The sequence below is a fragment of the Manihot esculenta genome, chromosome 8 (assembly GCF_001659605.2).
Source record: "Manihot esculenta cultivar AM560-2 chromosome 8, M.esculenta_v8, whole genome shotgun sequence".
Lineage (NCBI taxonomy): Eukaryota > Viridiplantae > Streptophyta > Magnoliopsida > Malpighiales > Euphorbiaceae > Manihot > Manihot esculenta.
This window is the reverse complement of record NC_035168.2, coordinates 40,195,169-40,212,356: the sequence shown is the minus strand read 5'-3', so window position 1 is coordinate 40,212,356 and position 17,188 is coordinate 40,195,169. Positions and strand designations below refer to the sequence as shown.

General features: G+C 38.3%; 1 protein-coding gene across 1 annotated transcript; it reads right to left on the bottom strand.

Annotated features, from left to right (window-relative positions):
- Positions 1-9,764: 9,764 nt before the first annotated feature.
- Positions 9,765-10,794, bottom strand: LOC110620505 (probable calcium-binding protein CML43). The gene has a single exon (XM_021764273.2). The coding sequence runs from the start codon at positions 10,610-10,612 to the stop codon at positions 10,019-10,021; it is 594 nt and encodes a 197-aa protein (XP_021619965.1). The 5' UTR covers positions 10,613-10,794; the 3' UTR covers positions 9,765-10,018.
- Between the last annotated feature and the right edge of the window lie 6,394 nt (positions 10,795-17,188).

Sequence of the window (17,188 nt, the reverse complement as noted above, 5' to 3'; positions counted from 1 at the left end):
TTAATACTTGAGGTTCGAAGAGTTCATTAGCAAACGCCTTTAATTTAAATGGTTCGGACCGTGAAATCGAACAGATACCGGCCTAAGTCAAATTTTGAACTGGATCGGCCCAACGATTCTGGTTCTTCGAATCAGACTAAAACTATTTAGAATGGATCAATTTCGTCCCTCCTTCAATCAGAAACAGCCCAATTTATCTTTTTAATGTATGGATTGATTTTATTTTTTAAAATATTTCTAATAAATATCAACAAATGACATATTCTATTTTATTTATAGTTTTAAAAATTCAACCAGCACCATAACCAAAATTAAGTTGGAGCCATTTTAACTGCAATTTTTTCAAATTGATATACCTATGAATTAACAATTTGAATTCAAAATCGGTCGTAATCGATTACTCGAAATTGATTCTGTCAAATTAAATTTAATATTTGACCGTTGAAGTATGTAAGACTGTACAATTTTTTTAATCTTAAATATTTAAGATTGACCCTTGGCCAGTATGTTTTGTTGTTTGTTAGGAGAGAAGATCAGTCTTGATTTATCCAGCTGAAACTACGTTAGCATGGGATGGGATATTTAGGCAGAATAAGAGCGAAATTCTGGAGCTCACTTTCTTTACGCCCTATTTGGAAGAAATATTAAATTTTGTTTATTTATTTATTAACTGGATTAAGTGCAATAAACTGTATTTTAACCAAGTGGGGTGTACCTCACATGCATCTTGACAGACATAATCGATCTATCATCATAATTGTGGTAATTAATTGGGGACCATAGTTAGATGGATTTTTAATTTCTGTCCTTTCATATCATACAGGAAGCCTTGCGTATAAAGGTTGAATTTTAGGTAACTGTTTATCAGTTATTAAATGGATTGATAAAATATATATAAAAATCCATAGTCATAAGTTTCATTCTTCTTTTCTCCCCTCCTTCACTCCAAACATCTATCAGAAAAACAAAAAACTTTGGGTAACTAATTCCCGTTGGCTCAGGACTTGGCCATTGAAAGAGCTGTTGCTAACTTACAAATTCAAATATTTTTCATTTGAGACAGCAATTTTAGTCATTCTCTTTGACAATTTATATTATCCCCTTTTAATAATTTTTTTGGATAAATAATAATTTTATTATAATTATTAAACATGATGGATTTCATTTACATCTCATCATAGTCAATAATTAATATTTAATTGTTACATACACAATAATTGCATTTAATAACTTTTTGAATATCTATCTGTTAAAAGAAAGTGAGAAAGGTTTTAGAAAAAATTTGTATCCTTTCCTTGAATTTAACTGGAAATTTCTTTCATGAAGAACTAAGCTTAAATTTGAAGCAAAATTCCACTATTTTTTGCCTTTGGAGCTTTGATCACTCATCAGTTCCAAGTCATTTCAAAACTTAGAGGGATTAGCTTAGGTTACTGATGATCTGAGATCCAGAGAAATAGGGTTTTACAATGGGTTCTGTGAAACTGGAAAAAGCTTAAACATAGAGGAGAGTATTTCTCATTTTATATGTTTCCTTTTGTCTGCTAGTGACGTGCTAACAGAACGTATATCATTGGACCACTTGTCCCTGCTACGTTGATACGGACGTACGAGGGAATCAGATCTCTGCCCCATGCGTAACGGCCTCTGATTCTCTCTGTGTGCGTGTAGATGGGTCCATAAGGCAGATGGATGAATCTTCCTTCTGGTTCCGGGCTGGGCCGAAAGATAGGAACAAAGCTGGGCCCAAAGGGGATCGGCCCGAGGAGCAGTGAAGGCAAGACCGACTTGGTTAAGAAATTCAGAAGGGCCCGGTATCAAGGCTCGAATGGGCCTAACCAGTTAGTGCAGAGGATGTGTGGGCTTTCGGATGATGAGCCGTTATCGTGGGCTTGGCCCCCTGACTGGGTGGGAAAATCTGGCGGTCATCAATTGCCCCTTTACCTTCTCGGCAGTTATTGCCCCAACTGTCGAGGGGGTAAACATCAAGAATCATTATGACCGCGCCTGTTTGAATTCAGCTTGCTCCATAACGTCCTTTCATCCTTTTGTCACTTGTAGCTTTAAATCTTCTCCGTCTTTTTTTCTATTTCTAGCTTTCCTCTGCTCTTTGTGCACACTGCTATCTTCACTTTCCTGCCTTTATCTTCCCGATACGCTTTCTTTCCTCTTTTGTGAATAGCCTTTAAGGATTCTGATGCCGCTAGCCTAGAGTATAATGTCGCCCTGTCTTACATTAAAATCTCAGCCTCTGGCTATATATTAATAACACCTCCTTTTCATCCCTGGGCTTCTTATCGGGATAACGGGATCTCTCTTTCCGATCCTCCTTCCTCTGGTTCAATCGATCTCCCAGAAGATGCAAGTTTAGTTTTCTTGGTCATGTGGAAGAGGTATGGTTTATCCTTCCCCGATACTTTTGGAGATGATTCTCCTTGTTCCTCACTGAATGTGCACTCTGCTATGAAGTCGGCAAGGGCCTGAGATTTTATAGCTGTTCGAGGTCGATACTCTAGGCAGTAAGGACTAATCTCAATGGACCATACTAGCATCCGGCCTGAGGTCTCCGGTCTATGCAGAATCTTCTTCAAGGGTTGATCTGTCATTACTACTCCTTGGTGGCTTTCCAGATAAACCCTAAACTTTCGGACTGCCAGTAGTAGAGCGTATGCTATCTTCTCAATATTCAAATATCTGACCTCGGCATTTTTAAGCACCTTGCTGACATAGAAAATAGGCTTCTGCTCTCCTTCTTCCACCCTTACCAATATGGCGCTGACTGCTTGTTCAGAGGCTGCCAGGTATATCAGAAGTTCCTCACCTTCTACGGGACTACTAAGCACGTGAGGCGAGCTGAGATAACTTTTGAGTTCTTTGAAGGCTTCTCGACAGTCTTCTGTCCATTCGAAGTTTGGCACCTTCCTCAACTTCTTGAAGAATGGTAAACACTTTTCAGTCGACCTCGACATGAATCGATTAAGTGCCACTACTCTCCCGGTCAGTCTCTGGACGTCCCTCACACAGGTCGGTTCTGGCATATTCAATATGGCCTCTACCTTCTCCGGGTTGGGCTCGATGTCTTTCCCACTCACCATGTATCCCAGGAATTTTCCTCCTTTGATGAAAAAGGCGCATTTCGCTGGATTCAACTTCATTCTATACTGATCTAATATTCCGAATACCTCCCTCAAATCTGCCACGTGCTGTTGGAAAGTTAGGCTCTTGACCACCATATCGTCCACGTAAACTTCTACGTTTCTGCCGATCTGATCTTTGAAGATTTTGTTCATCAGTCTTTGGTAAGTTGCCCCGGCGTTTTTCAATCCGAAAGGCATGACACTATAGCAATAAGTCCCATCTTCTATTATGAACGAGGTCTTTTCTTCGTCCGACCTGTCCATTGGGATTTGATGATAACTAGACATTGCGTCCAAAGACGACATATAATCAAAACCGGCCGTAGAATCGACCATTTTATTAATATCAGGGAGGGGATAACAATCTTTAGGGCAAGCCTGATTCAGGTCAGTGAAATCTATGCACATCCTATATTTGTCATTGGCTTTTTTGACTAGTACAGGATTAGCCAACCACTGCGGGTACATGACTTCCCTAATAAAGCCTGCCTTTTCTAACTTCTGCACTTCCTCCCTGGTAGCCTGTTGCTTTTCCCTTCCTACCACCCTCTTCTTCTGCTTTACCGGTCTGGCTTCGGGGAGGACATTCAGCTTATGGGTCATCACCTCGGGATCAATTCTGAGCATGTCATAAGGTTTCCAGGAGAAGCTTGACGCGTGACTGCGGATCAGGGCCATGACCTCGATTTTCTGCTCTTTGGTGAGGCCGGCGTTGAGACTAAAGACTTTATCTGTTTCTTCTTCTGATAAGGGAAAAATCTCCAGTTCCCCCACCGGCTCTGTCCTGGCCTCTGTTTTCTCGTCCCTGACCTCTAAGACTTCTGAATCCAGCCTTTCCTCTGTTGGGCTCGGCCCTGCCACCGTAGCTAGGTACACTTCCCTTGCTTCCTCCTGGCTTCCCCGAACTATTCCCACCCCTGCTTCTGTTGGGAACTTCATCGCCAGATATCTGATACTGGTGACGGCCTCAAAGTCAAACAGCACAGGTCTTCCCAGGATCGCGTTGTAGCTCAGGGGGAGTTTAGCCACCAGGAACACCGCATAATGGGTGCGAGTCCTTGGTGCCTCTCCTAAAGTAAGGGCTAGCTTTACTTTCCCTTCCACCGTCACTGGTGTTCCTCCAATCCATTTAATCTGGGCCTGGTCCCGAACCAGTTGCTCTTCAGGAATTCCCATCTGCTGGAAGACTCGGTAAGGCAGCAGGTTCACCTTGCTTCCGTCATCCACCAAGATCTTCTTTACCCGGTAGTTGTGAATGACAGCTTCAATGACAAGGGCGTCGTCGTGAGGCATCTGAACACCCTGAGCGTCCTCCGAGGAGAAAGTGATGGTCGTTGAAGAGTGTTCGACAATTTGCATGACCTCAACACTGTTGTTTTCTCCCTCTCTATTCCTCTTTTTCCCCCTTCGGCTCATTCGACCCCCTGTGTAATACCCGGCTAGACTCCGGTATCGGAATTCCTACCGTCTGGTGGAATCTCGGATGTCGGAAGCCTCTAGTAGGGTAGAAACATGTTTTCTTAAAATGTTTTAATGTATTTCATGATTTTAAGTAAAAAGGAAATGAGTTTTTGCATAAAAACAACCTTGGAGGAAAACTCAGGTTCGACCGCCGAACATGCATGCGCTTCGGGTGTGCCTTAGGCCCCCGAAAGCATAAGTGAGGGAAGTCCAGGTTCGGCCGCCGAACCTTATGTTCGGCCGCCGAACATGGCATGCATGCGGAGGCACTTTCGGCTCCCGAACGTGGCCTGGCCAGCCACCTATAAAGGGGTCCCTTAGCCGAAAACGGGCGAGTTTTTCTCTCCATTTTCGGCCAAGGTGAGCTCTCCGCCGTCTCTCACCGATCTTGAGTTTCTTCCTTCCATTCTTCATGATTTTTATGAGTTTGCAACTTTGTTTTGAAGGTTTTGAACTTTTGAGCAAGTTTTGGAGTTTGGAGGTTCAAGGAACTCTCTCTCTCCCATTTTCCGAGCTAGGGTCGTTCTCCTCTCGATCTTCAAGAGGTAAGGGCCGATCTTGAGCTTATGGCATGTTTTAAGTAAGTTTTAAGTAGATCTATGGGGTAGAATGCATGTTTAGCTTATGGTTAGGTTTATGGGTTTATATTATGCTTTTGAACAATGTGGATGCTTGATGTGTTGTAGATGGGGTTTAAGATGGTTTGAAGCCCCTAGGAGCTTGTATGCTTGAGTATGTATGTTTAGGAAAAATGCATGTTTGGTTATTTTTGGGAGACAAATGTGCATGAGGAACCAAGTTTCTGCCCTTTGGCAGAAACCAGGTTCGGCAGCCGAAAGACTTTCGGCCGCCGAACCTACCCGGGAGGCCAGCCTTTCGGCTGCCGAAGCCTGCCTCCGAAAGAGGACTTTCGTCTCTGGAGGGCAGTTTCGGCCGCCGAAAGTGCCGCCGAACATGCACGAGTTTCGTCTCTGTCTGGGAGTTTCGGCCGCCGAAGGTGCCGCCGATCCTGCCTGACTTTTGGCTCTGGAGGGATTTTCGGCCGCCGAACCTGCCGCCGAAAGTGCCCTGTCCAGCCTTCCTTTGCATGTTTTTCTATGATTGTTTCATGATGTTTTAGGGGGTTTTTGGGGAGTAGTTTAGAGTTATGTTCATGTATGTTTGATCCCTCATTTGAGTCTACCTGTGTAGGTTCGGACCCGAGAAACCGAGGACCCCAGCAGTGAGTCAGCTACCCCAGTGTCTGGTCAAAGCTATCCAGAAGTGAGTGGAATAACTCATTACATTTTTAAAGCAAATAAATGGACATTTTAGCATGATTCACGCATCATTAATGCCATGAGATATACTAGGTTGTTGCATTAGAATTCACGAATATGTTGCATTGCATACTCTACTGTTGTTGTTGTGGATGAATGTTGGATGATCCATAGCCCTCGATCTATGATGTGACGATGTGATATGTACGGTACGGAATGTAAGACCAGTGGGACCCATTCTACGTTCGCTGGCACTATGTAAGAGAAAGACCAGGACCCATTCTACGTTCTGGCACAGTTGGATTATGTAGAGGGCTATTGGTGACAAATTCATCCTTGATGTGATTAGTTGTGATGTGATGCATTCCATGTTATCATATGTTTTGAATGTTTTATTATTCTGCTCACTGGGCTCTAGTAGCTCACCCCTCTCCCTTAACCCCCAGGTTTGCAGGTACAGGGTAGACCAGGAGGTCTGCAAGAGTAATGAAGCCATGTGTTTGTAATAGATAGAGTGTGGACATGATAAATTGTAAAATGATGTAAAGTTATGAATAGTAATGTATGTAATGATATTGAGGATTAGAGATTGTGCTTGACTCTATGTGTAAGGTATCCCTTTAATACATGATCTTAGATGTTTATGTAAACCAACTCAACATATGTTGTATCGCCCATTGGGGCATTGATGAGATCCCACAGAGGGGTCATGGTTATGATTATGATTATGTTTAGTGCATGCACAGGTTGAGTTTGGTGTATGAATGAAAGGAAAAGTTTTAATTTTTATGTATGTTGTTGATCATGTATGGGATTAAACAGGTTTACAGGTTGCATGTCAGGCTTGCTACGGGTCCCGGCGGCCTTAAGCCGACCTGGATCCTAGCGCCGGTAGCGGTCCGATTTTCGAATCGTTACACCCTGTGCCTCCTACGATCATATTGATGGTCCCACTGGACCCATCATTTACAGGGTTAACCCCCGTTCTTTTCGGCGTTTGGACTGCCGGATTGGGCTGAGGTCTCTGTCCTTCCGGTTTCTTCACGAAGTTCTTCAGGTGTCCTCTTTTTATCAACCTCTCGATTTCTGCGATCAACTGGAAACAGTTATTGGTGTCGTGGCCATGAGTACGATGGAACTGACAGTATTTGTCAGGATTTCGCTGGTCGGCTTCCGCTTTCAGGGGTTTGGGCCATTGTAAGAATTCCTTGTCTTGGACAGCTATGAGCACTTCGACTCTAGAGGCATTAAGTGGGGTCGGCTTCTCCGGAACCCACGAAGGGAGTGGCTTCTGTTCTGAGACCCGGGGAGGAAAAGGTCTTTAGTCCCTTCGCTCCCAGGGCTGTCTGTAGGGCTCAGGCCTTTTGCCATGTTTCTTCTCGTGCTTCTCCGGCCTCCTTTCCTCCGGGGCTTTCTCCTTACCTGCCACTCCCTTGGAGAATCGGCTTATCACCAAGGCGTCATCCTGCCTTATATACTTCTCAGCCCTCTTCATCAGCTCGGCTAGTGAGGTCGGAGGCTTCCTGCTTAATGAACCAAAGAACTTGGCAGAGGTCGTCCCCTTTTGCATGGCCTCCACCGCCCTTCCCTCATCGAGCTCGGGAATCTGCAGGGCCTCCGTATTGAAATGAGCGACATACTCCCTAAGCGATTCATCCTTTCTCTGCCTTACTGTTTCTAGATAGCTCGTCTTCCTATCTGTTGGCACTCCGGCAATGAACCGGCTGATGAAGCGAGTGGCCAGATCTCTAAAACTTCCAATGCTTTCGGTCTCAAGGCTGTTGAACCACGCCCGCGCTGGCCCCGAGAGCGTCGTTGGGAATACCTTGCACATCAAGGCATTCGATAAAGTTTGCAGCTCCATGAAGGTCTTGTAGTTCATGACATGCTCTCTCGGGTTACCAGCTCCATCATAAGCTGCCATTGATGGCATCATAAACTTCTTAGGGACAGTCTCCTGCTGCACCCACTTCGAGAAAGGTGAAGAAGTGGGTAGGGAGGTTTGGCTCTGATCCTTCTTTCCCAGCTCGGCTAAGAGCTGCTCTCTCAACTTCTGCAGTTTTTGGTCCACATTCTCATTTTCCGACCTGGGTTTCTTCTCCAGGTGGTATTCCTCCTCCTCTGCTTCACTTCTCGTCTACCTAGTTATCCCGGCGGAATAGTTGTCAGCCTCATCATTCTCTATCATCTCCCTCACCCTTTTTCCATGGACTCGGGCCTCCGGTTCTTCCTCTTCCCCGGCTCTTCTCCCCCTTTCTCCGGTACCATGGCTGCTGGTTTGAAGGCGGTCAGGGGCAGGTTGGGGCTCATTGGTTTGGGGTTCTTCTACCACTGGGAGTGTACTCATCGGGGTGTTGAGGCCCCTTTGTTGCATTATCTGCCCCAACCAGTGGGCGGTGTTCTGTAGTTGGAGGGCCATGGTTTGAAGGTCCTGGTTGGATAAGGTAGCGGTGGGAGCATTCCCTGCCAAGCTTGGCGAGGGATTAAGAGGAATGGGTGTTTGGTTGTTTAGTGTTGTAGGGCTAGAAAAGGAGAACTACTGCCCCTCTTGGGCAAAGCTCAGGTCATTTGGGATGTTAAGGTTGCTTTCATTGTGATTAGCCATCGTGGATCTCAGTGGGTTTTGGTAAGAGTGGAACTCCGGTGATGAAAAGATCTCCTTCGTTTTCCACAGACGGCACCAATTGATAATCTGAGATCCAGAGAAATAGGGTTTTACAATGGGTTCTGTGAAACTGGAAAAAGTTTAAACATAGAGGAGAGTATTTCTCCTTTTATATGTTTCCTTTTGTCTGCTAGTGACGTGCTAACAGAACGTATATCATTGGACCACCTATCCCTGCTACGTTGATACGGACGTACGAGGGAATCAGATCTCTGCCCCATGCGTAACGGCCTCTGATTCTCTCTGTGTGCGTGTAGATGGGTCCATAAGGCAGATGGATGAATCTTCCTTCTGGTTCCGGACTGGACCGGAAGATAAGAACAAAGCTGGGCCCAAAGGGGATCGGCCCGAGGAGCAGTGAAGGCGAGACCGGCCTGGTTGAGAAATTCAGAAGGGCCCGGTATCAAGGCTCGAATGGGCCTAACCAGTTAGTGCAGAGGATGTGTGGGCTTTCGGATGATGAGCCGTTATCGTGGGTTTGGCCCCTGACCGGGTGGGAAAATCTGGCGGTCATCAGTTACAAACTTACAAAACTAACTGATTTTTAGTTCTCTTTTCATTTAACTCTAATCAGGGTTTAATTAAAATCGTGGACTCAACTATATCACTAAAATAATTTGAATGAGAATTGACCAAAGTGTTTTGGTGGGACAAGATAGAGACTAAATAAGGATATTACAAAAGAAAAAGTGGAAGGTTTGTTTAACAAATTAAAATCAACCATGCAAATTACCTTTTTCATTTCCCCACTTGTACATCTACTTTTCTTTAGCTAGCTTGAAAAAGTATTTCGATTATAAATTAATTCAATTTATTTTTTTAATTTAAAATGAAAGAATTCAAATTTCTAATATAAAAAGTTTTCATTTTAAAATAAATTTAATTTTTTTTTACAAAAGGAATCGTGTTATAAAGAGATTAATTTACACATTAAAATAATTTGCAATCCAAATATTCATATATATTAGTTTTACACCTTATAAGTTTTCTGGGAATCTAATCCCAATTTATTTTTCAAACCATGCTAAATGTAATCAAATTGAATATGGTAAATTGCTCTAAAAATGCCTTATTTAGAAAAAACCGATAGCAGAAGTACCAAAATTTTAGGTAATACTTTTCAAAATTGCATTTTAACAAGATGCAAACACCACTAATATTGGATTGAATTAACGTTTATGGGAAAGAAGAAAGCATATAAATTTCATTAAAAGTAATTAAAATAAATGCTTATAAAATTAATAAAAAAATAAATTAAATTGAATTCATGTAAAATTATCAATTTCATATGATAATTCATAGATTAACATATAAGGAGATCCAAAACCTGAAGAGATATATATATGGATCATTCCACGATCATAGATTAACATATACATGCATGCATGAAGCGCACCATCACTACATCAATGGATTTTCATTCCACGCCTACTCACTACCAAAAAAAAGAAAAAGAAAAGTTGCAGAAAGAAAATGAGAGAGAGAGAGAGATTCAATTAAGAGCTGCGAACGATAACGCTACGCATCATGTCCTTAAATTCGAAGAAATCAACACGGCCATCTTGATTGCGATCAACAGAGAAAATCATCTGCTCAACTCTGTCGATCTCCTTAGCTTCTGGCATCCCAAGTTTCTTCAACACTACTTGCAATTCATGTGCAGAAATGTAGCCATCGCCGTCTTCATCAAAAACCTTGAAAGCCTCCGATAGATCGGATTCTTCCTGCGTCATCGCATCCTGTCCGCCCTCAATGTTCTCCTCGTTGCTAAAGAAGACTTCATCCAGCGATTGATGGAGTGACATAAAATCTTCAAACAAAAGGCCATCATTGCCAGGCCTTATGTGAAATCTGATGGTAGATTCAAGCTCAGAGAAGTCAGCATCGAGGCCAAGAAGGCTAAGCGCTTGGCTAAGGTCCTCGACTGTGATCATTCCATCACCATTCTTGTCGAAGAGGTCAAAAATGCGGCGGAGACGGAGGGAATTGAGGCTAGGGCTACGGAGGCGGAAGGAGGAGGAGGAGGAGGACTTCCTGGAGAGGGAAGGCTTGGGTTTGTCGGAGAGCGATGATGCTGCTTGTGCTTCCATAGGATGGAGTTGGGCACAAGAAGAGAAGTGGATTAGGGATTAAAAGAAAGAAAAGGGGTAGATATTGGATCTGAGCTCATTCACTTTTTTGTGAAGTTCGTAAATTTTTCTGAGTGCTATATTATGATGGAAGAGACGCGTTTAGCGCGGTTTGAGGGACTACTTGGCCAGCCATCCACGACTTTTTCCCACGTTCAGACTTCTGCGCATTTGCCGATTGCCAATCAATTTTTATTTATCTACTTGCATTTTTTTAATATAATATAATATTTAAATTTGTTATGTGAAAATTTTTTATGATCATGTCTGAACAAATATATAAATAAAAACTAGTATATATTAATAATTATAACATTTTAAAATTTATTTCTATCTGATGGCCGGACTTCAAATGTCTGGGTCCAGGTAAGATCTATATTAGAATGACTGAGCCTAGATCCAATTAGGATTCAAGGCGTAATCATATATCTTCTAAAAATCTAGACGCAGTCCAAGTAAGCCGGATTGGGCCAAAATCCGTTTGAGAGGGTTCTAATCTCATATACTCGTTGGCCCACGTGGAATAACAAACCCCATAATGTTCGAGATTGTGTTCTAATGGTGCCGCATGGAATTAAATGACCATCTCATAAAAGAAAAGGACAGAGTACCTTCATACGTACAACCAACATGAATGTGACAGGATGGTACTAGAGTCGAACGACAATTACACGTCACTAAAAAAATAAAAGAGAAGGGCATAGAAGGATGCGCTCCTGGAGCCCTCTGTCAAACTGCTCTCAGTCGACCCGCTGACCACAATAGGCTCCATAGGAACTTCCTTTGGAGCAGGGGCAACCTTGAAAGAAGCCAACGCTTTAGGAGGTACTGACATCCTAGAAGTTGCTGAATGAGAGCCCCTTGACATGGGCACCAAAGCCAGAGAAGGTGTAGGAGTAGGAGTAGAGTGACGAGCTGACGATGCGGGAGCTGTAGTCTGGAAAACCTCCCTCGTTACATCAGCTATAGACTTATTGGCCTTAAAGGTGGATAGAGTCTCCTTTATGCTCTCCCTAGACAGAGTGAAGTTCTTAGGGAGCTTAATGGTATCCATTGGCATGTCGAAAGCTGAAAAAGAAATATCAATTCAGTTAGAACTCGAAATAACAAAAGAAAAACGTAAAGGAGAAGAAATAAAAAAATACCAGCTTTCCGGCAGTCCCGTAGGTTAGACATGAATATGCACTTCTCGACGTCATATTTCTTTCTTACAGAGGTTGGTCGGAGAAGGCAAATATGGTCTACTAGGGTCAACTTAGGGAAGTCATTACAGCCGTAAGGAATCTCCCCCCAGGAGAGGTCGATGTCCCATTTCACTCTCAAGGTCTCCTTCAGCTTGATAACAACAAACTATTCTGCCCAGCCCTTTATGGAATCCTTATATATGGTGAATATTGATAATCCACCTTGGGGGCTAAAGTAGTAGAACACATGGTTAGATCTAACCAAATGAAAGAAGGTGTAGAATAACTCGAGGGAGGGGGCAAAACCCTAGCACGAGTAGATAGACTCAAAACAATACATAAATAGGATAGAATTAGGTGATAACATCTTAGGGGTCACTTTGAAGTGACGGAAGATCTCGATGAAAAAGGAGGTAAATAGAAAAGTAAGACTGAACTCGTGTTGTTACATGAAAAAGACCAAGTTACGCCCATGCTGAGTGTCTATCAAGCCCACCGGCGGTAGATAGGGGAAAATAATTCATTGTGCAAAGGAATCATAATTTTAAAGATGGTGGTGTCAGAGTAGTCGCGGGGGAAATAGTGAGAAGGATGAATGGGTAACAGAATGTAACATCCTATATATTTGACTATTTTAATTTTGGTATAAATATGGGTTACTAGTATAAATTTTTGTGTTGAGATTAATGAAATGGTTATGAAGTGTTTGATCTGAGTTGAAATTGTGTTGATGTTAAAAGAAGTTTGGGGGTTAAGGTTGAAGTTTATAGAAGTGTGATATTACTATTCACAGGTGGAATTAAGTCCATATTTCAGGGAAAACTCTGCCGGATTTTCGGTTTTAAAAAAAAAAAGCCATGGTTTACATGTTATAAAATTAAAGTAAAAATAAGAGAACTGTTATAAAATGTGATGTCTCCGGCTCGGTTAATTAAATAACCGGGTAGGGGGTGTTACACAGAAGATACTAGACCAACCACCTTCAGAATTCTAATAGAATCCATGAGAGGATCATGATGTATCTTGGATTGGAAAATCGGGGATTACAGAGAAGAGAGGGAGCAAGATAGCGAAAGTAGCGCAAGAGGCAGAGTAAGGAACAAAAGCAAGAGCACAAGTTTGAAATGAGTGAAGACAAGGAAAAGACATTTTGACAAAACTCTCCTAGAGCCACGCAGTAATAATCGGATCTCAAAGTTTACCCCCTCATAAATTATGGAATAATTAATGAGCGAGTAAAGGGGCACTTGATTATACGAGCAAGAAAATGACAAGATATTTTAAAGATTTAAAATGGAAAATTCCAAATCATGACAAATCAAGCTACCATCGCTTAATTAAAAATTTACGAGATGAGAACTATATTTGGAAAGTATGGAAGAATAAGAAAATAAGCAACATACTCTTCAACACATGTGGGCACACAATACAATTTTAAATCACGTAATGCATGTATGACCAAATTGCATTTAGGCTAATTTTATTGTTTTGGTATTTTAGTATTTTGTGAGATTTATTTTAAATTCATTTGGCCTATATTATAAATCAAATTCGTGCAGGTTATTTAGGAAGGAGATTTCTGCAAGATAATTTAGGAAAATGATATTTAATGTAATATTGTAATTACATATTCTTATAATAGAATTAGGGTTTGGAAGAGCCAATGAATAAAGATGATGTTATGAACAATATTTGGTTTTTCTCCATTAATTAGCAACTTATCGAGGTTTAACTTTGTGGTATTCTAATATGGATCTCCTCTATACTTAGTTACTTATCAAGAATTTTTTGTGACATTCTCAAAGTTGGAATCACTTAATTATCTATGTTTCTAATCATATTAGTTGGTTAAGGGTGTAGTAGAGCAACCTTCGTTTGATTATCTACATTTCTAATTACATTGGTTGGTTAGAGGTGTGGTAGAACAACCTACGCTCCATTATCTATGTTTTTAATCACATTCATTGGTTAAGAGTATAGTAGAATAACCTTCTGGAAGATATCAATGCTTTTTTCTTTATCAATTTGTGTGATGGGGTTTTTAATCACGAGGTGGTCCTGAGTTCCGCATCACTTGATGACAATCGGGCTCCAGAAGCTCGGGCTCAGGTGAGGCCCATGCTAGAATGATTAAGCCTAAGTCCAATCAGGGTTCAAGGTGTGACTTTATGTCTTATAAAAGTCCAGGCGCAATCCATGTAGACCGGACTAGGCTAAAATCCGTTTTAGAGGGCTTTAACCCCATATATTTGTTGGTTCACGTGAAATAAAAGACTTTATAACGTTTGAAATTGTATTTCAATGGCATCGCATAAAATTAAATGGCCGCTTTATGAAAGAAAATGATAAAGTACCTTATATGTACAAACAACGTGAATGTAATAGAACGGTATTAGAGTCAAACATTGATTATACGTCACTAAAAAAAAAAAACTAAATTTACCCAATATACACTGAACTTGATCCTGATTGAATCTCAGACATCACTATCACATGTTACTGGAATTTGAAAAGTTGGGAAGTGGTGGATGTTTTTATTTTTATTTTATTTTTTTTAATTTTGTATTCTTTGTGATTTAAATCAAGATATAAAATTGTTTTTGTGTAAAATGAAATTAGGAATGTTCATAAAAAAGTTAAAATGAGAAAAATAAATTGGTACTATTTGGTGTGAATATATACAAAAGAAATAAATAAAATTTTGATGGTAAAGTTCAAAAAGTTTTAATGTTTTTATATAAAGTTCTTAGCGCGAAGACTTTCAAGTTGCTGAACACGTCCGCGCTATAAAGTACCTGATCTGCGAAAATCACACCGTCAACACGGTAATTTCAACTACAACATTTATATAAAATATTAATTAAATTTTCTAAAAAATTACTATTTTATTTTTATAATATTAAAAAATTCACTAATTAATCTTTCGATCTTAAAAAAAATATAATTTAAAAAATTTATTAATTAATTTTTTTATTAATTTTTCATTAAATATTTTACTATCTAATCTTTATAATTTTAAAAAATTTATTAATTAATTTTTTAAATTTTTTAAAAATTTACTAATTAGTTTCACTGTATCACTGTCATTTTAAGTTTTTTATAATATTTAACGGTTAAAATTAATTTAAAAATTAATAGTAAATATTTAAACCGTTAAGAATATTTTAATATATTTTTAAAAAATATAAGATCAATTAAATAATAATTTTTTCTTAAATTTTATATAAAATTTAAATCTTTATATACCATTCGTTTGACTCATAATTTTAAATATGCTTGTTGAAATCATTTAAGATTTTTTTAAATAAATATATAAATATATTTTTGAAATTAAAAAAAATTGAATTGAATTTTTGATAGATGAATAACGTTGAATTTACGTTCATTCAACCTTAAACTTTTAATATAGAACTCTGTTGTAATTGGTTGATTATTTCATGTTCTAATTAGTTCTAGAATATTAAGGCTAATTCTATGACTGTGTGGCTGCAAACATACCCTTTGAATGCTTTTGGAATCAGATTCTGAAAAGTGAATATGATGGGAAAAGTTAATTAATTATTAGCAACTTGTTTACCACTTTATTATTAATTAATAATAATATTTCTTTACATTATTAATTCGCCCAATATTTTGGAGAAATATGCTAAAAAGAAAAAAGAAATAAACCGTGTGCACCACTAACTCCACTCAATTATTCCAGTCAACATTGCGTTTCTCTTTATACAAATGAGATTTTATTACTCACTCAATATATTCCTGAATTTAGAATTAAAATTCTTTTAAGAATTTAATTTAATTTAATACAATTTTTATTTTTCTCATGAATATATTTAGTTTGTTTTTCATTTAAAAAAATAAAAGATAATTAATGCAAAACTATATGAAAATTAATTGAATTTTTTAATAAATGATTTGTTCAAGATAAATATATTTGAAGATACTGTTTGAGATTTGGTTGTTAGAAATCACAATAAAAAATAAATTGGATGTGAATATATACACAAAAATAAAGAAAATATTTATGGTAAAGTTCAAAAAGTTTTTATGTTTTTATAGAAAGTTCTCAGTGTGAAGACTTTCTTTTTTTTTTTTTTTTTTTTTTTTTTCCCATTGGTGTGAAGACTTTCAAGTTGCGGATACGTTAGGTTGCTAAGAAGCGCCGATACGTGTTTGGATATACAAATTTAAATAATAAAAATAATACTTTATTTAAATTTACGACATATTTATATTTAACTTTAAATTTATAAATTCTTATTTAATGAGTATACATACACTGTAACACTTTTGTGTGAAAAAAAAAATCTGAAAATTGCATGACCAATTTATTATTTCAACTACAATTTGAATGTTAATTATGTATTTAAGTAATTTAAATTATTAATTGATTTATATAATTTTTGAAATTCATTTGCAAATAAAACTAAAAAATAATTATTATTTTTAAAAAGAATTAATATTTCAAAAATAAAAAAATATTTATTGTTAATAAAACTTTATCCAACTTTGACTCAGCCTTAAAGTTTTAATATCTGTCTTGTTGTAATTGGTTGATTATTTCGTGTTCTAATTAGTTCTAGAATACTAAGGCTAATTCTAACACTATGGGGCTGCAAATATGCCTTTTGAATGCTTTTGAGAACAGGCATGGAGTTTGAAGAATGAACATGATAGGGAAAGTTAATTGATTATCAAGCAACTTTTTTTATATATGTCACTTTGATTATATATATATATATATATATATTTAAATTATTACTTAATTTAATATATTACTTTCTTTTCGTATAAAAATTTAGTATAATTTTGAATTTAAATATTTTATTTTTTTATTTAATAATATTTATTTTTATACTTTAAAAATTAAATTTTTTTATATAAACATAATTTTATTAGACTCCTTTAAATAAAATAAAATATTATATTTTTCTCCATACAAATTAAATTTTATTAATATCAGAATAAAATAAAAATATTCATGCCATACCCATATTAAAATTATGTAAATTTTAGCAAAATGTGTTTTTAAGAACTTAAACAATCATATATTTATATTAATTTCATATTAGAGAGACGTCTGTATCATAGACGGCGGCATCACAAGTTCTAATGATTTCAATATAAGATATAGAACATTGCAGCCTCACACAGGTGAATAACAAATAAAATAAAGAAAATTAATGCTCTATGATGAAAAGCAAGGTTGGCCACGCACATTAATTTTGAATAATGCAATTACAATTATCCTTCATTACATTGGCTGTCATTTTCGCATATTTTAGATTTTCAAATATGGGCATAATTCATGAAGGAGAATGCTGGAGTATCACATTGGTATATTAAAATAAAA